Source organism: Protopterus annectens, chromosome 5.part0, assembly GCF_019279795.1.
Source record: "Protopterus annectens isolate FY-2018-M chromosome 5.part0, PAN1.0, whole genome shotgun sequence".
NCBI classification, from domain to species: Eukaryota; Metazoa; Chordata; order Ceratodontiformes; family Protopteridae; genus Protopterus; species Protopterus annectens.
In genome coordinates, this window is record NC_056735.1 from 805,316,723 (window position 1) to 805,344,372 (window position 27,650).

The following is a 27,650-nucleotide window of genomic DNA, read 5'->3' on the forward strand; positions in this document are numbered from 1 at the left end:
ATCTCTCAAACTGAGTTTCCCCCCTTAGCAACCACTACTCAGAAGCCATGTTGTCTTCAGCCTGCCATTCACCTACATGGCAGAGGAATATTTTTCATAAAATGCCTATTTTTGGCTTTTTTTTTTTTTATGGTTTTTGAAGCGCCACAAGTTTGTGCGGCGCTGCGCTACGCTTAAACATCGGAGATCGGGGGGAAAACATTGTATTTTTAATATTTTGCAACTTATTAAAATGCCAATGGTGTTATATTTGGCCATTGGCATGCTTCCTCAACTGGATGCATCCTTTATTTGGAGATGTCATAGCTCCGTTTTGCTATTTGCAGAATGGTACTCCGTTACCAATGGAGTACATTTCTGCAAATAACTCTACTCTTACTCGGACAGGTTTGTGTTTCCTGGTTCACAAATTTACCTCATTTGCATAGCTTTCAGCAGCAAATGAGGTAATTTGTATAACATAACACTGTCCGTGCAAGAGTCGTTTTAGGAGTTCTCATGCACGCCCCTGCTGGCTGTTGCTGGATCGCTTGGCAGACATATTGGATGTCTGGAGTCTTACTCTACTCTTAGACTCCATGCAAGCCTTCCTGAATCTGGCCTAAAGAGAATAAAGAGTTGGAAAACGAGATTTCTTTAAATGGGCTAGATAAAGTACTAGGACTAGTAAATATAGATTTGGCTGCAGGACCAGAGATGAAACATGGTATGAAATGTATAAAAATTTAAGAGATTGGCAAAAAAAAAATATTTTTGAAAACTCTGAATGAATGGTTAAATGAAGGTTTCATGTATAAAGAATTATGTAGTGGAATACTTAAAATTCATATGGAAGGAGGATAGAAGACAATTAAAAACTGGAGACTGACAGTATTGAATAGTAATGATTATACGATCTTCATGAAAATAACACAAAACAGATCTGAAACTAAAATGGAAAATATTATGGAAGACAACATATGCGGTATAAAGGGTAGGGTTGTCAAGAATTATTAATGATAGAGAAACTGTAGATGATATTATGAATAGAAAAGAAGAAGAAGCAAAAATCATGATAAGATACTTTAATAAGGCATTAAAGACAACTAGATATGAAATCATATGGGTAATAATGAAAGAATATTATATAAGTGAGAAAGACAATTATGAATGTCAGCATATAGTAATAGCAAAATAAAAATACTTGAAATGGCTGGTTAAGCCAAGAGGTATATATGAAGAGTAGTGTGACACAGGGATGTCCAATAAGTTGTATACTCTTTGCATTAGTTATGAATGTGATTGTATGTGAAATAAATTGGGTGGTGCAATGGTTAGCATTGTTGCCTCACAGCAAAAGGTTCTCTAGTTTGATTCTTTGCTGGGGTGCCTTCTGTGCAGAGTCTACATGTTCTCCCTGAGTTTGTGTGGGTTTTCTCCAGGTGATCAGTTTTCCTCTTACATTCCAAAGACATGCATCTGGAGCATTTCTCCCTGAGCCTCCCATGAAAATATTCTCTGTCCTAGTTGGACTTTCCCAGTCAACAAATGTTAAATAAATAAAATATAAATAAATTACAAAATGATGGAGGCAGGGTATATAAAACCTGAAGGGTTAAGAATTCTACTTTTGTTAATATATGGAGATGACATCATAATAATAATTGCAAAAAAAAAAAAAATTGGTTAAAATAAATAATTTGCATAAATGGGTGTCTAGGAGTGACAGGGATGGTTTTAAATAAAGAGAAAAGTAAAGGTTTACATGACATAGTAAAGACAGGGAGTGTACATTTTATAATTAATGAAATTCTGTTTTAGGCATAACAATTGAGAATAAAGAAGCAAGAAGAATTCAGTGGGAAACAATAGAAGAAACAAAGCAAGCCTGTCTTTTCTGGAGAACATATAAATTATCATTCAGAAAAAAAATCAGTACTGATGGGAAAAAGAGCATACTTAGTAAATGTATTTCTATTGCCAAAGATATTTGTAAAGGAATTACTGCAGTTATTTTTTTTTTCATTTACATGGGATACTTGATTAAACTCTGTAAAAAGAGGTGCTTTGTATGTAAATAAAGAAGGAGGAGGTTTGGGGTTAATTAACCCGGTGGTATATGTTGCTTCATTAAATTTGTACGAAGTGTTAAAGTGGATAAATGAAAAAGGATGAGAGATTAGTAGCAAAACTGCAGGGGCAGTGCAGTGGTGCAGCGGTTAATTCTGTCATCTCAAAGCAAGAGGTTCTCCAGTTCATTTCTTGGCTGGGGTTCCTCCTGTGCAGAGTCTGCATATCCTCCCTGCATTTGCATGGGCTTCCTCTAGGCACTCCCATTTCCTCCCACATTATAAAGACATGCATCTGGAATGTTTCTCCCCAGGACTCCACTGAAAATAGGATATGTCCTAATTTGACTTTCCCAGTCAAAAAATGTTAAGTAAATAAGCAAATGGTGTAATCTGCAAGTAGAAGGTCAGATTTTGTTATGGAGAATTTTAATAGATAAATTACCAGTAAAAGTAAATACGGCATATAAAAAGAAAAGTGACAGAATATGTTTACAATGTCAAGAAAAAAGAAACTACAGAACATGTGCTTTTTGAAATGTAACACAGTAAAAAATTATGGGGAAAACTACGTAAAGAAGATTTTTTTTGAGATATAAAAGAAGAGGATAAAATAAACATTGACATGTTTAATTATGGATATTATAAGAATAGAATTAAAGAATATGTTAAAAAATAGATAAAAAGTATTTTATGTTATATGGGTTATATATAATGAAAGAATAAATGAAATTATGTTTAATGGTAAATGAATTTAGCAACAATATTAAGTAAAATCAGAATGCGGTTATGAAAAAAGGAGTGGGGAATCCAACAGAGATAAAAATTTAGTATGGTTGTAAAGGAATTTATATATATATATATATATATATATATATATATATATATATATATATATATTGAACACTGATGAAACAAAAATGAACTTTAGAACACACAACCACTGTGTTAGACAAAAGGTCTCAGAGCCAAATATTTATGGTCAGAAAATGTCCCCCTCCCCAATGTCGTGCGACCCAGGAGTTCGTATATATAGTTATGGGGGTGCAGTATAAAATCTGTACTTTTTGTTTTTTCTTCTTCTTTTAAAGGAAACTTGCAGTTTAAAATCTGTACTTTTTGCTTTATTTTTTTCTTTTAAAGGAAACTAGGTGGGAGGCTACGCATCCCACACCCCCACATCCTCTGTAACTGTATGTACCAACTCCAGGGTCGCATAACATTGGGGAGGGGGACAAATCCCAGTTTTATGCCTTGAATACTGGTTTTCGATCAAATAGAATTTCGATCAAATGGGTTTAGGTCAAATGGTCTTTCGATCAAATGAAGTAGACCCATATATATATATATATATATATATATATATATATATATATATATATATATATATACACACACACACACACACACACACACACACACACACGCACACACACACATACATACATTTGTCTGTTTGTGAATATGTAAATATTTTGTAAAAAAAACTTTTCTTTCTGTATATAAATAACGAACCCCTAACTTTTAATTCTGGTTCTAGTTTCTCTGGTGTGGTGGTTGCTGGAAGAGGAATTAAGATGGAGGCACCGGGTTTGTCAATAATGGCGAGTAAGCATGAGATGATTTCTTGAGCAGGATATAGTGAAAATCATGAAAAAGATGGATGGATACTGTGAATGATGTGAGACCTTAGAGTGAAGAGAAGAGCAATCAGGGTGCTGATAATCTGTAGCAGATTATAGTTTGTCCACTCAGGTGGACTGGAGATGGATAAATTAAATTAATGAAAAAGGAAGATCCATGGGTGGATTCCGACCTGTTATGAGGGGAGGTGACTGATACATTCTTTCAGGACTCTGTAATGCAGAAGGATGGAAGTGGTGGCAATGTGTAGTTAAGGAAAGTGGCCTGCAGGCAGTAAGCAAGGGAAGGACTTCTGCTAAGACTCTTAAAATGAAGGATAATGTATAACAAATGGATGAGCATGTCTTGAAAAGACTGCCTCATCCTGTGTAAGAAGTTCATCATAAAAATGTATTACCGACAGATATTTTAACTGGGATGAAATAATACTCCCGGGATTTAAGGCCGTGGATGTGTACTGTTTTATAATAAGGAGCACAAATGCAGAACGCTTAAACCCTCTGTGTCTTGGGATGCCAATTCCACAATCTTCACTGCAAAAATGAACCAAGTATCCGCAAAAAGATAAAATCCACTGATTTATTGACACAAAAATAAATACTGGTTAAGCGCTTTCACTCGCTAAAATGCCAGCTTCTTCAGAACACAAATAATGTAACTGTTGCCATTTAAATAACCTACTTGGCGCCAAAAGCGCTACATTTAAAGGAACCAACATCAATTCTTACTAATGTTCTAAGATGTTTAAAATACATTGTGTTGTAATAATACAAAGTTGTCCCTCCAATCATGAACTATTAATTAAAACCACCAACCATTTAACTTTTTTAATGAATTAACGCTACTAAACTATGCAGTAAGCTTCATCAGAAACATAGACAAAAAAAATAGCCACAGAAATAAAGTATACTTCATCAGACATTTTTATAAATGATGATGTATAAACCAAAAAAACAACAAAAACAAAACAACAAGGGAAAAAATTCATTTAAAAATTCTTGAAAGAAGGAAAAGAATTAAATTAAAATAAAAAAATTACAATATCATTAAGAACACATACATAAATAAATAAAAGTATATAGAATATTGACAGAAAAATATAACAAAAGTATAATAATATAATATATATATATATATATATATATAATACATAATATATAATAAACATAATATAAATAAAATTTGTTTTTTCCCTGTTTTTTTTTGTTTTTTTGTTTTGACATCATCATCTTAAGATTTAATGTTTTAAAATTTTTTTTTTTTTTATGTATTTTATCTATGAAGCTTAGGACATGCATAGCAGAGGCGGCGTCTTCTTTCAATAAAGAGCGAGCAGCAGCATTGCTTTCCTTGTGGCTTGAGGGCTTTTATTTTGGTTTGTTGTTTCTTTCCTACTTGTTTCTACCAGTATGAACTATTAATTAAATAATACAATAATTTTTAACTATATTCCAACATTCAAAATATACATATATTATAAAAAATATAAATAACTCTAAAATAAAAAATCTATTGTGTGCTAATAAAACAATTAAACTTCAAGCCATACACAAAAAAGGTTTGATTGTAATAGCATCATTTAATCCTGGAGGTGTGGAGGAATCGATGTACAACTGCCACCATATTTCTTTGTATAATAGGGTTCCTTTACAGTCACCCCCCTTGGGGTCAACCGGGACGCTATCTAATATAGCAAATTTAAAATTGTGTCTGTCCCCTGTTTTTTAATATGCCTATATAAGGCGTTTTTGTCATCTTTAATTCAAATGCTGTATAAATGTGCATAGATACGTGTTTTATACTTCCTTTCCATCTTTCCAATATAAAATCCTGGACAAGTCATACATTTAGCTAAATAAATGACCATCATTGTATTACAATTGCCTTGTTGAAACCAGATCTTCGTCCTATTCACGTTTTCCAACATAATGTTGTCTTCCTGCAAAATAACATGACACTGTTTACAGCTTCCACATTGTTTGGTATGTGTGTGGTTTGGAACATTATAAAAATACCCCCTCTCAAGATAACTTTTAATATTACGTCCCATTTTGTAAACAAACCTGGGACGGGTCCCTAAGATGTTAACAATATCCTGGTCAACTGAAATAATGTTCCAATTGTTGACCATAATTTTCTTAACTTTATCCACGTGTGGGCCAAATTCCAAAACACAAGCTCTACCGCAGGTAGTACCAGATTCTATGAGTTTGTCCTGATTACCTTCGTCAGTAGCTGTATAGTTGTAATTGTAGTTATAACCTAATAAAGGGATATATTTATTACCCCATTCCTTGATCAATATTTCACTCACCCTAGACATCATATTAATATCGTAACCTCTATCTCTAAATAAAGAAGTGATAAAAGACACTTCTTCCAGCATCTCAGAATATTGTGAAGTCATTGTTATGGCACGTATAAGTTGTCCTTTATAGATGTTGTGAAATTTGTTTTTAGGATGATTACTAGTGAACTCAAGATAACTGTTGGAGAAAGTGTTTTTCCTGTACAATCTAGACTTAAAACCACCATCTCCTTTTGATACATATGTATCTAGATAGGGAATACCCTCTAAACTGTTAGAAGAAGTAAATTTAAGTAAGGTACTACTCTGATTAATATATGCCAACAATTCTTGTACTAATATGGAAGTACCATCCCATAGGATGATCTCATTTTTGTTACAATAGATGTCATTGATCTATTTACATGTATACCCCATCATGAAGGGATGAGGTTTTTTGAAGACATGGTTTTCTTGGATAACAAACTCACACATTTAGAAAAAACAGCAGTAGTGGAATTAGTTGATGTAGTACTCAGGAATAATTTTATTTTATTCAATGGAGAATATTATCAGCAAATAAGTGGCGTAGCAATGGGTGCGGCATGCGCACCCACCTACGCTAACATTGTGTTAGCAGCATGGGAATCAAATTTTATTCTTAACTCTGTATACCAACAATATTGGACGCTTTACAGGCGTTTTTTGGATGATATTGTGATCTTCTGGACGGGAGGTGGTGAGAAATTCATGGAATTTTTTAATTATATTCAGAACACCACTAATTTTTTAAAATTCACATACACCATGTCCACTGATAGATTACAATACTTAGATGTGGAAGTATATAAGAACATGAATAATATGGATTTAGAAACTAAAGTTTTTAGAAAAAGTACTTTCTGTAATTCCTTTTTACATTTTACCAGTGCACACCCCCAACATTGTAAAAAGAATATTGTCAAGGGACAATTTGTGAGGGGGTGTCGCATGACTAGCAGGAATGAAGATTTTCTTAAGGAATGCAATACTTTGGAGGGGATGTTTCTGTCTAGGGGCTACCCACCGGAGTTCATTTTTAACATTAGAAGAGAAGTGGAACAGAATAGATCAACAAAATTCAAGCCAATAAAGGGCACAGAGATGACTAACACTAATTCAGTGAACAATGTTGAATTCCTTGTTGACTCCAACAATAGTGGTGACAAAGGGGAGTCTCAATATAAATCGGCCTTGGTAATGGAGTTTAATTCATTTAATCTCAAAGTGAAAAGGATTTTTCAGAGGGAGTGGGATAATTTTATCTCGTTTTCTGATTTTTTGAACATCAAAAAAGACACCCCTAAAATAGTTTATAAAAATGGTAGAAGTATAAAAAAGTTGTTGGAATATAATAAACTGAACAATAGTGAAAAATCTCTTAAAGTGGTTTTATCCAACAAAAGGAATAGAACATACCAGTGTGGACACTGTAATCAGTGTCAATATGTCAGTAATAAGACTGAGATATTCTTAACAGCTAGGGACTTTAACATTAATAGCACAGGTTACTTCAACTGTGAGTCACAGGGAGTGGTATATTTGGCTATGTGTTCACAATGTAATTCATATTACGTGGGAAAGACAGAAAGAGCGTTGAAAAAGAGAATTTACGAACACATTTATGAGATATCCAGGAAAAAAGAAACAAATGCTCTATATAAGCACACATTAATTTGTAAGGATTCCAAATTTTCTTTTTTTGTGCTCGAGCAGGTTAAGAAGGAAACGAGAGGAGGTCTCTGGGAAGAATGGTTAGAATTCAAAGAATTATGGTGGCAAATATTATTAGAAGCAACAAGTATCCCAGGGCTTAATGAGCATGTCTCACTAACTTCTGTGTTAAAATTGAGAGCAGCTAGAATTTAGACAACACTAGTAATAGCTCCCCAAGGACAGTAGATGGTGCTATTTAGACAAGGATATTTTTAGATTTATATAAATGAATGGAAGTATCAACCAACAACATGAGTTTTTATCTATTTATTTATTTATTGCAATGGTTTTAAATTATATTAATTATGAATATATGAATATTAACATAGAGTAAATGGGATTTAGTAAGAATGTGGTGAATATCAAATGTTTTTATCCAGTTCATAATCTGTTTGTAATGAGCCTTTTTCTTGTATACTTTTTTTAATGAGGATATGATGCAATGATTTTTTATTGGTTGTTTTTTAATTACATTGGAGTATATGATGAGCAACTTTGGAAGGATGTGTTTGTCTGATGAAGTCTTACGTATTTATGTGGACGAAAACGCATAGTGGTTATACAAAGCGTTTACGATTTTGGAGCTTTTTTTGAGTCAGTTAATAAAGTGTTACTTTCGGCAGTTGGTGGACTGTTTCCGTGTTTTGGATTTAATAGTTGTAATTGTAGTTATAACCTAATAAAGGGATATATTTATTACCCCATTCCTTGATCAATATTTCACTCACCCTAGACATCATATTAATATCGTAACCTCTATCTCTAAATAAAGAAGTGATAAAAGACACTTCTTCCAGCATCTCAGAATACTGTGAAGTCATTGTTATGGCACGTATAAGTTGTCCTTTATAGATGTTGTGAAATTTGTTTTTAGGATGATTACTAGTGAACTCAAGATAACTGTTGGAGAAAGTGTTTTTCCTGTACAATCTAGACTTAAAACCACCATCTCCTTTTGATACATATGTAGCTAGATAGGGAATACCTTCTAAACTGTTAGAAGAAGTAAATTTAAGAAAGGTACTACTCTGATTAATATATGCCAAAAATTCTAGTACTAATATGGAAGTACCATCCCATGGGATGTAAATGTCATTCAAATAACGGGAATAATATTTAATATATGTCATATACTCACTGTTGAAAACATTAGATATCTCCCAATCTACCATAACTATATTGGCATAGATGGCAGCACACGCTGCTCCCATAGCTACGCTTTGGGTATGTCTAAAATATTCCCCCTCGTAAAAAATATAATTATGTTCCAATACTAGTGACATCATCTCCATAATGAGACATGCTGTGTCCCATTCAATGTCAACATATAGCCTAATGCTATTGGCAAAGGCTTCCAGTCATTCATCTTTAGGAATGCAAGAAAATAAATCTATAATGTCTATAGTGACGAACATTAAGTCATCTTTCCAAAGCTGTACTGGATAGTTCTTTAAAAATTCCCATGAGTCCTTGACTAAGTGGGGAATTTTGTCATAAATGTGTTTAAGGTAAAATTCAATAGCAGTGCCCATAGGAAAAACTTTTGATCTGCTACCCGAAATAATGGGTCTAAAGGGGGAGGGGGTTTCTATACTCTTATGCACTTTAGGTATCCCAAAAGGGATGCTAGAATTGGATGGTCAACCTTAAGAATCCTATAAGTGTCTTCTGTGATTCTTCTATCAGAAATTCTTCCAAGTGCATATCTATGCTTCTATAAGCTATGCTGATTTCATTCAATGAAACTATTTCATAGTTTCCTGATGTATATAACAAGTCATGCATTTTTGAAGCATATTCCATACTGTCGTAAATTACGATATCTCCCCCTTTTTCTGTTTTCATGACCCTTATATTCCTGTCCTTCATCAATTCTTGTAAAACTCTAAATTCTTCTTTGGAAAGATTAGAATTTAATAATAATAATAATTTTATAATAAGGGCAAAAGGACATTTTGTGAGGTAACATTTGAGACTGTGGGCCATTTACAAAAGTGCTTAGATATATATGACATGCCAAAAAATAAATGAATACGCAAAGATTACAAACCTATAAGAAATTATACATCCAGTTTAGAACCAATAAGGTGCTGGAAAATGCTGCTTATGATTTTCTGAAATAAATATGTAAAGAAATTTTAAAAATTATCAAAAAAATCAAAACATGAAAGAAATGTGCAGAATGGGGGTTGGACAGGTGATGTACTTTTTAAAATGAAGACTGGGAATGCTTTATAGTTACCTAATATAGTGCTCATTTCAGGTTGCAGAGGTGTTTTAAGATACTGGGGGCAAATGAAAACCTGTTTTTTTTCTGTGGGGGTGTATCTCTTTTAATTAGTCAGTCAGTGTACTAAAAGATGCCATCTGCAGTGTGGCAAGAAAGGATAAACTTTTCAAACTTGTTCAATGGAAATTAGAAAACACAAAAAAGGGGTATGTATGGTTTGATTGTATGGAAGGAAAAGTTGAAAAAAATGTTGAAAAGAATGTTAATATGGGGGAGTGAAACAGACAGAAGTGTGTGTGTGTGTGTGTGTGTGTGTGTGTGTGTGTGTGTGTGTGTGTGTGTGTGGCTTGCACATCCTGGGGGGTGGTTCTTGCTTGCCACTTGATTCACACCTCGGGGAACACTAGCTGTTACACAGTACAAGCCCACTGAGCATGATGAGCAAACTTGTCCATGCATTCCCAACGACCTGACTCTCGCCTCTCTCAGGGGAAGGAACGGGTGATAAGGCTCTCAAGCCAGGGAATGAACAGGCAGTAGCTCTTTCATCTTGGTTGGAAGCTGCTTGGCTCCTGGTCCAAAGAGAGAGGAACAACTGGATCAATGGGGTGAAGGAAGGGGAGCCATTCCACAAGGCTCAGTGGAGACAGAAGACCAAAAATTAATTTGGGCTCCACAACTGACTAGCATGGGGCAGTCAGTAAAACAGTGTCAATGCAACACAGTGCGTATTCAAAACAGTGAAGACTGGAACTGTAGCTAAATTGCAAGCCACTCCCCTGCACACCTTTGCAAACTTTGTCCTTAATTTCAAATTTTCTATAAAGCTGACCTAGGAACAACCAAAATGGACATCACACTAGTCTACAGTAATCATCTGTATTCTGTTCATAGCATTTTTTTCTTTTTTAACCTAGTAAAATGTACTAAGCACATGTCCAGCTTTGCAGATGAGACCTAAGCTTACAGCACGCTCTACTTAACTAACTTTCCCTAATTTTCAAAGTAGACAAATGCAGACTAAAAAATGAAGATGATTAGCAACTCACAGCTTAATCGCTTAATCCTACATAATAAAGTTCATAACATTCATAACATTAGGATTCTGTAGTAATAAAACTAAATCATTTTAACTAATCCCAAGTGAATAACACAGTACTGGCTTTCATGTTTAGCAAAAACTAGTTCAGGATTTTTTGACAGTACTAGAAATTCACACGCGTGCGTGCACACACACATACACACTCACACACACACACTCACACACACTCTCACACACACACACACACACACACACACACACACACACACACACACACAAAATCACAGATCAAAAAGGAAAGAACCACTGAAACAGGGCATAAAAATGGACCATATGAAATTGCAATTGTACATGAATTATGACTAATTTCAAAACCGGACATCCATTCCAGAACTTTGGCTAAGTGCAAAACAAAAAATGTGAATGGCTGCTTATGTTTCAAATAAAATGCCACCACTTAACCATTCCACCAAGCTAAAGATAAAAGACTTTGCCAAATATTTTGTTTTAAACTATACTGATGATGATGAGTTCTTAAGTTCATAAAGTAGTGATCAGATAAAAATATCCATACATTCTCTGGTTCTGCAAAATGCCTTTTAGTAGATTAAATGTTCTAGTAGTTACAAGCCAGGAAAGTCCCACCTGTTAGAAAGCAAAGCTCAGGCAGAATATGGACCATTCGTGGTTCTGCATTCTTGTTCGGCAACTTTGATTTCAGCTGACTAACAAGCATTGGCTGGCCAAGGTCATGAACTTTCACATCATATTGCTGCAGAAAGACAATATCTACAATTACTATACAACCAGTTTCAGTTAGCACAGCAATAGTTAAAATGCTCATATGATCTCTCAAACCATGTTTTCCAATATTTCCAATATATAACTCCTCATCATTCGGGCTTTTCCAGGACATCCAATGCAGCACATCAGAGTTATAAACAGGATAAGCATATGCAAACAGAAAAGCTAAATGGTAGTATCTTTGAGATTATGACTCAAAACTGCCTTTTGTATAGCCACTCTGCAAACACATAATAGAAGGTGAAAAATCTCAGTCTTGTGGAAAGACGAAGAAAAATAGTTATTTCACTTCAATGCAATCACTAAAAGAAGTATGTCGGCCAACAGACATTTGCAATATTTAAAGAAATTCCAAACAGCTCTGGAGAACATCTAAGCACTGCCAAAAAACATTAAGGAATGTGTGCTTTTCATTTCCAAACACATCAATGCATGTATGATAATACAGTAAATTGTGTCGCTGCCACGTCCTGAAAGAAAAAAAGATACATGCTAACAGATGTAAGAAAATATTCTAGAATGGTGCCATTTCAGATGCAGACACTGCACTGAAGGTACCACGGTCATGAACACACACTCAGAGGTAACAACACTAAGCATTGCACCACTATGCCACGCTCTATTATCGATAAAGAGACAGCGAGATAAGCAGTGTGAACATGATGGCTCTATTATCGATAAAGAGACAGTGAGATAAGCAGTGTGAGCATGACGAAGTCAGTCAACACACAAGCATGTAGTCCATTTAACATTATGAAGTTACAAGGAGATGTACAATGTAGGAAAACTACAGGAAGGGAAAATCATGACAGGATGAATGGTAAAACAAGAGAATTATATGGAATTATTTGAAATTACTGACCACGACAAGAATGCAGCTTACAGCCAAACTCTCAGCAGTTTCCTGCGGATTCCACAACTTTCAGTTTGAAACAACAGGGTTACTATGTAGTACCCACGAGTGGTTGATCACAAACAGCTATGACGCTTCTTGCTAATGATAAAAAGGAAATGATAAAGCTGGCACATATCTACCGATGACCTTCCATTTAGGAAGGCTGCAAAGGGATGCTGCATTTCTTTAAAAGCTGAGATTCTGTTGGCAAACAATAAAAAAGTTGAGTATTTTTTTCTATAATTCTAAAACTTCAAAATTTCAGCATAATATTTTCATGATGTTACCTCTTGATACAGGCAATTTTTTCAGGAAGCAAAGGTGGTAATTTGTAAGGCAAAACTTGATATTTTATTCTTATTGAAAACTGTGCTTTGCCTTAGATTTAAAAATTCATTGATATCACATTTATGAATAGATATGAGAAAATGATTATCATGGTAGAGATGTAGAACAAACAATAAGAAGGTTGTGTCATAAAGTTTGTTAAACTGAAACACTGAAATGTAAGTACATTTTCTATAACCACTTATCAAAACATAATTAATATATAATAGCAGTAGCAGCTGATATACAAAAGGTCCTTCATCTGGCAGCTGCTGCGCTTTTCTATTTTGCCATCTCCAGTTTATTATTTCATATTATGCCACCTCCAGTTCAACAAAATTCTGTCATCCCCATGCAAACAGATACATGTGCCTTCTGCTGGTGCAGGCCATGGCCTCACACATCAGTCATAGACCCTAGTCCCTCTGTCTCTGAATTTAACCCATTTTTTGATTGAGCACAACCTGGAAGAAAGAAAAACAAAAACACCACACACGGCGTAAGCATATAATACATGGCATATCTATCCAACTTGAACAAAAATCAGTAGCCAAAGGAAAGGGAAGCCTCTTAAGACACAAGAGGATGTCAAAAAGGTAATAAACACCCACTTCAGAAGGCATCTTTGCAGATTTCGTCATTTATTTACTTGTTTGCTTTGTTAAACAGCTAAGGTTGTTCCATAGACCATTTTCAGCCATCTGTCAGGCCAATTAGGGATAATTAGCATCTTTAAGACATACATTTTGTGTAGAGGAGAAAATGTTATAAATTATAGCAAAAGGCTCAGACGGCGTATACTTATATCTGACTTTGAATGGTGTCTACACTGGATAACTGCTAGGAATAATCCCATGCAGTTAAAGTTAAACCACTGGAGAAGAGAGAGTGAAGCAAAGGCTTAAATGCAGTGACTCAAGAAGCTAAATCTTACAGTAGCAAGTTGCCAAAACAAGACCAAATCATAAATGATGGCTCAAGCAACACTGCTTAGTTAACTGTGAACTTCTTAACAGGTTACACTGTGGGTTATCAAAATGTTTACAGAAAGCTCCAGAAGCAACCACATCCTTGATAGACTGCTGTTTGCCAGCAGCATTTTCCAGTGGGCAGTTAATCACCTGATGGGAAAAGACAAGGCAACTGGCAATCCACTTAAAAGGGTTATGGCAGCCCCTGTCTACTTAGACCAAAGAAGATAAACAGCTTTGCAGTCTTGCTGATCCATAGAGTAACCTATGAAAAAGTAATTTTTTTCAAATCTGTGCCAAATTCGAAGATCTATGAGGGTTACCTTACGAGAGTTATGTATCATGTGCCTAGTATAATTCTGACTGTATTGGAGAAAATGAAACTTCTACCATCATGAGTGCTACAAAAAAGAGTTGTACCAGTAAATGTTTTTGCTATCTGACTACTGGTGCAATCTATCTCTCTAGCAAATTATCGGGGATTACAATAGAGGCCATTTGCGTAGTTGTCTAAACGTACAACAGTTTTCTTGAAGTTGATCAATGCTTCTAACTCATTTTAGTTTCTCTCTGTGATAAATGCAACAGTGACTGAAAATACCAGCATTTTTTTTTAAATTTTACATCTTACTGAAAATGTTTGTGTTTCTGTGTCTGCGAATATGCAGTGTGCAGCTATGACCACTACTGCTTACATGCTGCTCGTGTGCAAGCAGCTGCTCACAATATTATTTAAATATTTCACTTTCACAAAACTCCAATTACGTCTCAACTGTCCAGCACAGGCTGGAAGATACTGAATTTAGGCTTAAAATAAGAGGATGCCACAAAATTCCCAGTGGCCCCTTCAAAAATTGATTTGTTGTTTCCTCTTTATCAGACCAAGCCAGCATATTACAGACAGTAAACATATCCAAGATAAGGCCACCTTATAGGAAGCAGATAAAGGTATAAAGTCAAATTCACAACTTAAAGTAAAAGGCAGATCTTCAGAGAGCAGACCAGGCTTTACTGGGCACTTGTGCTCTTATGTATCAATTGGATCATTAGAGAATGATGAGGAGGTGTGACAAATAACTGGTTTAGGCAGTTTTTCCCAGTCCAGTTTCAAGAACTACAGTGATTTTGCGAACTTCCACCTACTGAATGAAGAATGTGCTGCTGGATTCACCACAGGCCACAAGAAGCAGATTTATAAAAGTACTGTGTGTCTGTATTAGTTATTTGTACTATTTCATTATGTCATGCATACACATAAGCTCACAATGTGCATAGGTTATCACTTCATCACAGTTGATACTGTACACTGCAACAGTACTAACTGCATAAACTAGTTTTCTTGATACTAACTAGCTGCTTGCATCTTTTTAGTTTACTGCTTTGCTTCAATACATGAAGTTGGAACTGCCAATGCAAAGTGAGCATTTGTACTTTTTTCATAAACAAAGGAGAAGTGAACACCATTGCTTATGTACTGCTGCCACCCGCTGGTGAAGATAATTTACAAAATAAACCTCTGTCCATCATGTTACTTTTATCCATGCTGCAAAACTACAGTTTCAGCAGTTTAGGAAGAAAGCTCCTCATACCAAATCTGTAATTTTTAATTTTATGATGAGTGACTAGTCAGTAACTAATGCACATTATTTATACTAAACTTAAAACTTTAAGGTAGAAGTTCTCTGTCGAAATTATTGTGACTCTTGTTTATGTAATATGTTAGTATCTTTTTATAAACCTCCATACAACTTATATTACCATATTCCCTGTAACATTTTATTAGTTTGATATGTTTATTCTTAAGTGGTGCCTATATAGCTCGTTCTATGACAGAGCATAATAACAGTGCCACTCACTCCATCTTAATTGTTCATTTTTTTCATAAATGTATTTGTTAATCAGTAAGGTCATTAGACACCAAAAACTGTCTACAGGTATAACCCAGAAGCTCTGTCTAGTTAAAGAACTTGCTCACAATAAAAAAAGTTTTGAAGTGGTAAATGCCAGACTCAAACCCCTGACTACAGCTTGTTAATTTTTGAGCTGACTGTCCATCTATATAATGATCATCAGTATATACAAGTAACATATCAGTTTCTCTGTGGGGGATTCCTCCTTCCTTGAGGTGTAGTGCTTCGACAATTGATTTCATTAAGTAAAGTAGTTGCTGGGAGAATGATTCTTTGCAATGAGGTGTCAAGATCTTTCCTTCCTACATTAAAAACAGATTTAAATTCTATTGTGGGAAGCTGCATTCATCTGATAGTAGAATTTTACCAAAATATTGTGGGATATGTCCAAAACTCTCACAGAAACAGTTCACAGCCCTAACCCTAAAGTTGTTTTCCACCGGCATTTGGTATGTATGCATGAAGTAGCGCATAAGGGCAGAGTGGGTTTCTGATTAACTACTCATATCTTTTCCAGAAATTTTGCTGTAAACTGTAATTGAGGAAAAATGCCATACTGAGAAGATCAGCCTCATAATTCTTAGATTTGCTCTCAGTCTAAAACCTGGGTACTTTGACAAATACAAAAGAAATTGCACCTGTTCACACTAATGTTGATGTGACACCCCAACCCCAAGTAAAAATGAGATTTATCATGACAAATGACTTATTTGGCTCTCAATTCATATCTTTTTCTGTTTCAAGGGAGTGGGACCAGCAGAAGTCAAGAAGAGGTATGTGTGCATGTGTGTATGTGTGTATTCTGGGCTTTACACTGTGCTTATGCATAACTGATTCTTGTTCAAATAATGCATGTGGTGATGCAAAATCTACATTGTGCTGAGACATAATGTATTAGGTATTCATACACATTAACAGAAGCCTGATTTTACATGAGCAGCATTGCTTGCTTTTCTCTTGGAAATATATCACCTTTCACTAGATTTCCTTACATGTCTGTTTCTGATTTTGCAGAATTCCTAACTTTTCCTCACCTTAGATGTCCAGGTGTCTAACAAATAATTGAGCACTGCAGTCACTAAATATGCAGTGAAGGTTGTTGATGAAAACAGCTTATGCTCTTTTGTTATTTATCTGGCATTACAGGAGTAGTGTGCATTTTATGACATAAGTTGGAGTATTTATTCTGTGGTACTAGATGTTTTTGAAATTGTCCCTAATTTTGTAGAATACCTATGACTAACAAACCATATTAACATTTTTTTCCATTTAGATACATTGTACATCACATACAAGCTCTTTCCTTGTAACTATCATCAGTGCAACATCAAATAAACCTGTCAATGCTTGCATTGCCTTAAACCTCACTCCTCCTCCTGAATATTACTCTGCAGGTACTGGCCCCCCACAACTTCCATTTATTTCTATGTAATTTGTTCATTCATTTCCTTTTCTAAAGATACCTCTTCCATTTATTTTATCTTTTTTCCAATATTCAGTACTTCTAATACAGTTGGATTAGACTTTGATTTTGAGTTTCTAGTAATTGCTTTTTTGGAAGTTAACAGAATTAAACTTAACAAGGCCTTACTATGTCTAGGCAATTCAGATCCTGTATCCTAGCAATAAAGAATCATTTCTTTACTTACAACCATTTGCTCACCAGATATTTCTGAAAGAGTACTCAGTAGGGATTTTTTTTAATCTGCCAACTAATTAAAATTCCAAAATGTTTTCTTCCCCATACTCCCTGTAACATTTACTATATAAAAGAGAAAAAAAACAGAGTCTCCCTGGGGGTTAAAAATATCTATGCAAACACTCCCAAGCAAAAATCCTAAGCCTTCTGGACTTTGTTGCATACTTGGGAGCCGTACATATGTTTTCCCACTGCTCCATTTGTAAACTGCATTCCCAGCTTCCTTTCCCAATCTTTTCCAACCTCCTCAGATTGATTCTTACAGTTTCTGCTCTAGATTCAATTAAAACTATATCAGAGCAAGTATCTCTTTCTCTTTGCCTATAATCTAATATCAATCCCTGACAGGAAGGCAGTCTAAACCTTGCAGTCCAAATGTATTATTGGCCTCATCCCTCTCTATTCCCTTTCCCTCTCTAGTTTTGTATCCAAATACTTTGGTTTCATTGCCAGTTTTTCCCAGTAAATTCCAGCCCCCCCCCACACCTATTTTCTGTACCCCTACTTGCAGTCAATCCTATTGGCAAAAACTCCTTTCCTCATTCTTGTGTTGGCTCGGTTCTTAGAATCTCTTCTGCAACTTCAAGAATATATATTTTTAATTTCTCCAAGATTTTTGGGTTTCTAATACCATGACAGGAATGGACACCATTCCTAAGTCAAAGTATGATTAAAGTTCATGAAATTAGTATTGTTTCAGTCTTCGCAGCACCCGGAATGTGTCCAGTAATTACTCCTTATCCAATTCGTACTGAGCTACATGTATTGGTAACATATCTAAATACGATTGTAGATTCTTTTTAGACCTGTTGCTCCTACTACTGTTGGAACTGTCTGGGTATCCTTCTTCCACATTGCTCTTGTTTCTGCCTGCAAATCCTGATATTTTATGACTTTGTGCCTCTGTATACAAGACGCTGTAGTCACTGGGTGTAGCAATTTCAATTATCAGTGCTACTTTTTTCTTCTTTTCATGGACCACTATATCTGGTTTTCTCACATCTATCCTTTGGACTGTTGGTAATGGGTGATCCCATGTATCATTTTCTGTGATGCTTTGTGGCTCATGTTTCTAGCAATTCTCAGTGCAACAGCCTTGCCACATTATTATGCCTTTCGGTATACAGCACTTCAGCCATTAGTATATCACAGCCAGCAACAAGGTGTGCGATTGTTTCCAATTCTGTTTTACAAAACCTGTTTCTCCCACATATTCAATGGATTTTAGAAATCAGTGTGTATGTAAGCCCACTATCCTTGGCCGCCAATATTAACCTTTCATCTTTTGGTTTGAATTCGCCACTATCTTTGGCCCCCAATATTAACCTTTCATCTTTTGGTTTGAATTCGCCTCTCCTAAACCACTCCTGCATTCAGTCCTGATCAACATGAGGTTCTTCCAGGAGTTTTCTATACTTGCAACTATATTTATGCATTTTCCAAATTTCTTGCCTTCTTATCTGATCCTTCACCCTATATTCTTTTTGTTTTTTTTTTTAGCACATTCAGTTGCTGCCTGATGTTTATCTACTTCCGGTTTGATTTCCATTCCTGCTTGACGCCGATATGCTTCTGCTAGATTAAGCAGGGAAGTCATTTTAGATTTATTCTCCTCATATTTCAAAGCTTTCACTATGTTTGAGTCTTGTGAGGTCAACAGATATGTGTGCAGTCCCACGATTACAGATCTATACATGTAATCAACTTTAAGGAGGCCCATAAATCCATCAGAACGGGGAATATATAATCTTGATATGCACTGATTTTTATAAATCATTTGATGAACATGAAACATCCTTCTTGTTTTCCAATCTAATCTAGCCAACATCTTTTGGGGCCAGTCAATCACTCCAAAACTTATATAGGAAGAACAAATAGGTTTATAGCTTGAATTTTGTTCCTAGATGTCAACGCTGTTTTCGGAATTAAATTCTTCTACAATATTCCTTACTAGGTTCTGTTCACATTTGTTCATGTTTCATTTTTGATCCTTCATTAGTTCCAAAATATTTATACACTCCCTCTTTTTCGACTTCTTTTATAAAACATTCTTGTCCCAAACTAATGTTTTCTTAGTGCTGCAGCTTTCCTGCTTTAATGGTTGCTTTTGCACATTTATCAAGACCAAGGCATTTTTATATCAATACATTTTTATATCATCTGAAAAAGTTTTGACTACTTTTAGTTGTGCTTCCAGTTCCTCATCTGATGAGCTATACAATTTTTAATCATCGACAAAGAGAATATGAGAAGTCTTTACACTTTGTTGTTTTCTAGGAGCCTAATTATACCTATGGCCTAATCTGTTAAGTAGACACCTTAATAGGTTAAGGGCAAGACAGAATAGGAGCGATCTGAGGAAGTCACCCTGGAATATCCCTCTTTGAATTTTTATCCCTGGGATAATAATTTGTCCGTTATCATGGCTTATTTGGAAAGTGGCTTGCCACTGTTCCATGGTTACTGTAATGTAATCGATTAGTGTAGGGTGTATCTTATACATTTTTAAGCACTCTTTTATCCATGAATACAGGATACAGTCAAATGCTTCTTTGTTGTCAATCCATACCATACTTAAATTCTTCCCTTTTTTACAGTTCTCCACTATGACTTAATTTAACAAAAATCGATCCTTTGTTCCATATGACTTTTTTTAGGGTCTATATCATATGAGCGAATAGCACAAATTGTGAATGCTCATAATATTGAATGTACCAGACCTTGAACTTCCTATTACACTCGAACTTCCTATTACACCCCCCACTCAATATATATTCTAACTCCGAGATCACACTACAGTGAGGAAAGGGCAAATATCCCATTCTTCACTGTACCGCAATCTCAGAAAAGCACTTTGAGGTCCGGTATATTTGATATTAAGAGTGCTCGTAATTTGTGCGATTCGCTATTTGATATAGACCCCTTTTTTATTGCCCTTTTCTTTTATTGCCATAATTGAGTTTTCTTCTAAATGACTATAAACTCTGTTGGCATCAATTCCAATGTATAGTTTTTACATCTTTAGAAGGCAAGTTATTGGTCTGTAATTTTTAGGGTAGCTTGCAGGTTCACTCTTAAGTAGGAGCATTATTTTTCCTGTTGTTAACCAGGCTGGTGTGTGCTCAGAGTGAGCATATAAATAGTTGTTACTCATGGATAAATCTTTGTGCAAAGATGTTAATACTTTTAACGAGAAATTAGCTACTGCATCTGGGCCTGGTGTTTTCCATTTAAGAGGCTTTTCTTAACTTTATTTCAATCTTTCTGGCTGTTACTTCATCCCATTTCATATCCTATACCTTTAAACTTCTTATTCTTTCTTTTACTTCTTCTATCCATTTAGCATCTTTGTTATGTTCCACAGGAGCTTCATAAATACTTTTCCAAAATGTATCCATTTCTTCTTTTTTGGTGGTCTTTCAATTCATCTTACCTTGTTTCCCAATTCTCTATAAATGTTTTTTGGGTCATCAATAAATTGCTTATTTTGTACTTTTTCTTTATATTCATCTGTGTATCTTCTAAGTTTTTCTGCCTGTGCTGATATTTTTAGTTTATCATTTGCGATAGTGCATGATAAATCCTGATCTGTTATAATACTGTGCGTTGCTTTTATCACGTCTAGCTTTCTAAGTATTTTTGTTGATCTATTCCCTCTTATATATGCTTCTAACAATGACACTTCTTGGCTTAATTGCTTTATAGCTTTCTCTGTTTGAAACTTCCATGATGGTATTTGATTTCTCCCCTTCCTTTCCCTTACTACCCAGTGTTCTTGTGGTAGAACTTTATATGTTATTAATTTAGCTGCACAATAATATATCCCATTTACTTCTGTTTTATCACATGGAACTCTATGGACAGTCCTAATTACTGTGTTCATTTGTTTTACCAAACTTCTAACATTTTGGCTTTTATTGACATTCTGCAGTCTATTTTTTCATTGATCTTAATATGTTATCTCTATTAAATGAAGCATCTCTTATCTTAGCTCATTTTCTTCTAAACTGAGGGCACACTTTTGTCCTCCATTTCCTGCAGGCATTCTGTAGAAAGTTCTATAGCATCTTCCTGAGGCACATTCTCTTCAATTTCATCCTGTGTCATCCATTGCTTTGTTATATGGGAACTCATTGGCCTATCACTCCTCAACATTGACTGCATCAGCGTTCCCACAATTTCCTGTTCCTTCCCTTGCTGTCCAGCTTCAGGTGAACATTTATATATATATATATATATATATATATATATGGGTTCATGTTACACCGTCGACAACTGACTACATCGACAACTAGCCCTGTAACATGAAATACACGAAATTTCAAAGCATCGAAATAGCACATAACCGACAACCGCGTAATCGACGCTAACTCAACCGACAGCCACTTAATCGATAAATACATAACGCAGAGTAAAACACTGCGGAATATCCACCATACACTACTGTTGTACTGTTAACTATCACATTAAACATATCTGTGCAGTGTAGCCAACGGAAATACATCGGAGCAGTAAATAGGAGGTGTTTGCGTAGTGCAATCAACAGAAAATAAATGAATCCTAACAACAAATGAATGAATCCCCAACTACATAAATACTCGCGTTGCCCGATCTGAGTTATCTGTTACAAATCCTAACCCGTGAACAGAACAGGGTTGACGAACTACGGGTACGTATGTCTACGGGTTTCCCATCATCACCTAAACGGAGGAAGCCTATCCAACGCCAGAAGAGGTTTGAGAAACTGATTGGGAATATGGAGAATTACACAGATATCGAGTTTGTTCGGTGTGTGGCTACTCTTCTTAAAATGTGAAGTACAGCAGTATGGCATGTAATTGCAGATTTATGGCATGTAATTGCAGATTCAGGGTGTCGGACACAGCTATACTTCAAGTATGGTGACTACCATGACCAGATATATTTATTTAAACAGTTAGCAGCACTAATATCCTCACGAAAAGAGTGAAGGTTTATTTACGTTCGCTATCATGCACAGATATATTTACTATGATAGTTGGCAGCACGCAGTTAGTGTGTTGTGGATATGCTGCACTTTGTATATATATATATATATATATATATATATATATGTATGAGTTATGTACTTGTCGATTAAGTGGCTGTCAGTTGAGTTAGCGTTGATTACGCGGTTGTCGGTTATGTGCTATTTCGATGCTTTGAAATTTCGTGTATTTCATGTTACAGGGCTAGTTGTCGATGTAGTCAGTTGTCGACGGTGTAACATGAACCCATATATATATATATATATATATATATATATATTTTTTTTTGTGAAAGGCACCAAAATATCTTCATATGGCAACTGACCTCTGTTGCTTCCCATTCCACTGGTTTCTCCGTAATTTGGATGTCTATTGCTCTATCCTGCTGTGGTGTTTTCTGAATTAGATTTTCTACACTGAATCCTTCACTTCGCAGGTACTCCATAACCTCAGTTTCTATTTCTTTAACTTCTCCATTACTGATCTTCTTTTCTACCTTTCCTCTTTGTCTTATTTTTTTAACTGTAAAGTTTTACATGTCCAGATTCCTTTCCCTGTATTTCTCTTGAAATACAGTGGATATAAAATTTCCACAGCATTGGATATACCATGGAACACAGTGAAGACAGTCATCAAGAAGTGGAGAAAATATGGGACAACAGTGACATTGCAAATAACTGGATGTCCCTCCAAACTGATGAAAAGACAAGATGAAAACTGGTCAGGGAGGCTGCCAAGAGACCTACAGCAACACTGAAGGAGCAAGTACTGGTTGTGTACTACATGTGACAACAATCTCCCGTATTTACCATATGTCTGGTCTATGGGGTAGGGTTGCAAGACAGAAACTTTTTCTTACACAGAAAAACATCCAGGCCCAGCTAAAATTTGTAGAAAAATCCATCAAGTCGTCCAAAAGAAGGTGAGAAAATGTGTTATGGTCTGATGAGACCAAGAGTGAACTTTCTGGCCACAATTCCAAAAGGTATGTATGGCGCAAAAACAACACTTTGCATCACCAAAAGAACGCCATCCCCACGGTGAAGCATGGTTCACTTCAGTTGCTTTTCTTCAGCTGGAACTGGGGCTTTAGTCAAGGTGGAGGGAATTATAAACAGTTCCAAATAACAGTCACTTTTGGCCCAAAACCTTCAGGTGTCTGCTAGAAAGCTGAAGATGAAGAGGAATTTCACCTTTGAACATGATAATGATACCAAGCATACATCCAAATCAACAAAAGAATGGCTTCACCAGAAGAAAACTAATGCTTTGGAATGGCCCAGCCAGAGCCCAGACCAAAATCCAATAGAAAATCTGTGAGGTGACCTGAAGAAGGCTGTGCACAAGAGATGCCCTCAAAATCTGACAGATCTGAAGTGCTTTTACAAGGAAGAGTGGGCAAATATTGCCAAGTCAAGATGTGCAATGCTGATAAGACTCCTACCCAGGAAGACTGAATGCTATAATTAAATCAAAAGGTGCTTCAACAAAGTATTAGTTTAAGGGTGTGCACACTTATGCAACCAGCTTATTGTATGTTTTTTATTTTTTATATTTTTTCCCCTAACAGATTTGTTTGTTTTTCAACTGAACTGTACAGGTTATAGGTCACATTAAAGGTGGGAAACGTTTTGAAATTATTTATTGTGGTCTCATTTTTTATATCACAAAAAACAACCATTTTAACAGGGGTGTGTACACTTTTTATATCCACTGCATATTTGGTACTAGTATTTTTGTATTGATTAGTTTTGCTTTCACTTTTGCATAAATATTACACCATATTAAATCTCTTTTTCTTTCCCATGTCCATATTTCTACTTCAGATGTTTCCAGGTCTTCCTGTTTCTCCTTGCTTTGGGGACTCGTTCCATCATGCTGTGGTGTAACCTGTGTTAGACCTTTTACAACAAATTCCTCACTTTGCAGGCATTCCATAACTTTAACTTCTATTATTTTAACTTCTATTTTACTAGTCTTCTTTTCTACATTCCCTCTTTGTGACATTTTTTTTATTGTGAAATTTTCCATATCTGGCTGCTTTTGCCTGTATTTTTCTTTCAATAACTGTGAGGCCACCTTTTTGTATTGATTAATTTGGTCTTTGACTTTGCATAGATATTGCCCCATATCAAATCTCTCTTTCCCATGTCTATATTTCTTTTTTATACTTTTCAAACATCTCTAGGCTTTGTTTATATTTTCGCACTTCCTCAGATGCTTCTTTTTCCAAACAGATCAAAGTTTCTTGGTCTATATAACGTTTTTCACAAATCTGTTGTATTAATGAATACAAGTTTTTACTTGAAGCTTCAGACAGTTTCTATTGTGGAAGTATCTTTCTTTTCTCTAATTTCTCTCTTACTCGTTTTGTATATTTTGTGTCTGGAAATTCTGGGCTTTTTGCATAACAGTAATGATACATAATTACTTTCTTATCCTCAATAGTCCACTCTATTGTCTTTCTGGCTCTTCTTTGGCCTATCAGTTTTTGTGGTTTTTGTGGACTACTACTTCCTTCTATAACGGGGGGGCCATCCTCCCCCTGGGCCTGGCCTGGCCCCATTGTAGGAATGCTTCCATATTTTGATGATTCCACACTGTCATTTTTTTCCACTCCTGGCACCAGTGTGCCTACCAGGATTGGGCAGTTTTTTTTTATCCTGGGTCTTATGCACCCAGATATCTTTTTTCAATTTTTGACCTACTTCTGTCCATGATATATGCTATATAAAATGCAGTCTATATAACAGTGTCGTCTTGGTGAGATTTTGTAAAAAAAACAGGGCCCACCTTGTTAAGGTACTCACCAAGACTTGAGGATGAATTCAATTTCAGCAATACTACTCTCCTTTGCTTGCTGACTTACCATCTCTCCATTCAGACCCCATATATTCTGTATGGTTGTTACGATTCTCCTTAAGGATTTGCGTCCAAAATCACACTCTTTCATTATTTCTTGAACTTTTCCCCTGCTTTTTCATTATCCCTCTCCACACCTTCTGATTGTTTTATGTGCTAAAATATTAGTTAACCTATTAGGTAACCCTAAATCCTCTTGTTCTATTGGCAGGATCAGCTTAACTCACTTAACACTTGCCTTCAGTCCCTCTCAGTTAAATGCCTTTAACTGTTTCTTAATTATTGTCCACAACTTCTTTTATCTTCTAGTTGATAAAAATATGCCTGACCTGTACATAAAACTAATGATACAAAAACATTTTGTTGCTTTTATTCTACTATTCACTCTAAATTGGCCCTAGGTGTGAGTGTGTGTGTGCCTTCTGTGGAAGGTTGGGCGCTGGGCTGGCAACTCAACACTGTAAAACCCCACTGCCAATCATGAGCGGACAGATGATCCACTGTGGCAACCCCTAACCGGGAAAAGCCGAAAGAAGAAGAAGAAGAAGAAGAAGAATTCTACTATTCATATCCATAAAGATGAACAGCTTCCAGTTTCTCAGGTTTTGTATCCTCTTTTGTTTAATCTCTTCCCACATATCCTTAGCTGCCATAACAGAAGACTTTTAATCTATACTCCTAAATATTTCACCTTACCATATCCTCATAAATATGGGTACTGCTGAACCAATTCTTGTTAGCTTTACATCCAGAAAAAAAAACTGAAATAGACTGAAAATGCCACAAAAAACAGGAAAGTCCTGTTCTGGATTTATTTTAAGAACACGTAAAAAAATTTTGATTTTGTCATTTTATTTAGTAAAACGTCATTGAAAGCATGTATTATTTAATAGGGAGGCATGTCTTCCTATTTTTGGCTATGTGCTGAACTATAACTGTTCTCGAGTGGATGCTACACTGTGCTGTTTGGTGGTGCTTGGTGTGATGGAAACTCCTCCCTGGCTGTCCTTTTAAGGACACAGGTGAAGAAACTTTGATTTTTTTATTTTCTTTAGATGTACAACACTGAAAGTATGTGTTAATTAATGGGGGGGAGGGGGTATATCTTCCTATTTGGAGCTGTGTGCTGAACCTCAACTGTTCTGCTCTTGAGTGGTAATATTCTGCTGTTTGGTGGTGATGGTGTGCTGTGAACTCTTCCCTGGCTGTCTTTTTAAGTACACAGGTGAAGAAATTCTAATTTTTTTTATATTGTTTAGTTTTTCAGCACTGAAAGTATGTGCTTTTTAATAAGGGGCATGTCTTCCTATTTGGGGCTGTGTGCTGAACTATAACTGTTCCTCTCTTGAACAGATGCTATATTCTGCTGTTTGATGGCACTCGAGTATTGTCACATTTAGGTAGTGATAGGTTAATAACAACTTATTCATATGTTCTTGAAGATTTGATTAACTTGTGGGGTATTGCTAATAAATTCTAATTTAGACTAAAAGTGTATTAATTGTAAAGGGTTGGGAGATTTAAGTTTAATTTTAAATAGCACATTGCTTGATTTTCAAACTGAATGTAAATGCAGAAATGGAGCAGGATTAAGGACCATTTCTGAATCTGTTAAAGATTAGCCATTGGGACATTCAGATGTAAAAAGATAATGATATTGAGAAAGTAAGGATGGAAACAAGGGAGGTTCGGCTGATAAGTAGGAAGTTAAATAAGGATCAAGGCTGAGCTGGGAAAAGTTTAAGTCAGTTAAAACTCCAGTTAAGAGGAAAAGGAAAGCTGGGAATACTAATGGCATGAAGAAAAAGAAGAATATTAGTAAATGTTCCACACTGAAAAATGTGGTATAAGAAATTTCCTTTAATTAATCAAACGTTATTTCAAGCAAGACAGTTTTATCTCTTAATAGGAACAATGTGAAAAAAAAGATTTGGTTGATTCTAAAGAATGGATAACTGTCTGGTTATGCCCCCTCTTTCAGCTATACATACAACACGCCATAATAAAGGAATAGTGCTTGTACTAAACAATCTGAATTTTCTAATGTAAAACTTTCAGTCTTTTGTTGCAAAATTTGACACTGGTGTAACTGATATCAGGAATAAGAAAGGAAACTTAGATCTGAGAGAAGATAATACACTGAGTGATGATTTGTTGATTGAAGGGTATA

At 35.5% G+C, this 27,650-nt stretch overlaps 1 protein-coding gene across 1 annotated transcript in view; it reads right to left on the reverse strand.

Annotated features, from left to right (window-relative positions):
• Positions 1 to 27,650, reverse strand: part of PIWIL4 (piwi like RNA-mediated gene silencing 4) — a 1,045,202-nt gene that overhangs the window by 494,826 nt on the left and 522,726 nt on the right. The window contains exon 10 of the mRNA XM_044072628.1: positions 11,652 to 11,778. Coding sequence (XP_043928563.1) covers positions 11,652 to 11,778 — 127 coding nt within the window. The remainder of the gene's footprint in view (positions 1 to 11,651; positions 11,779 to 27,650) is intronic.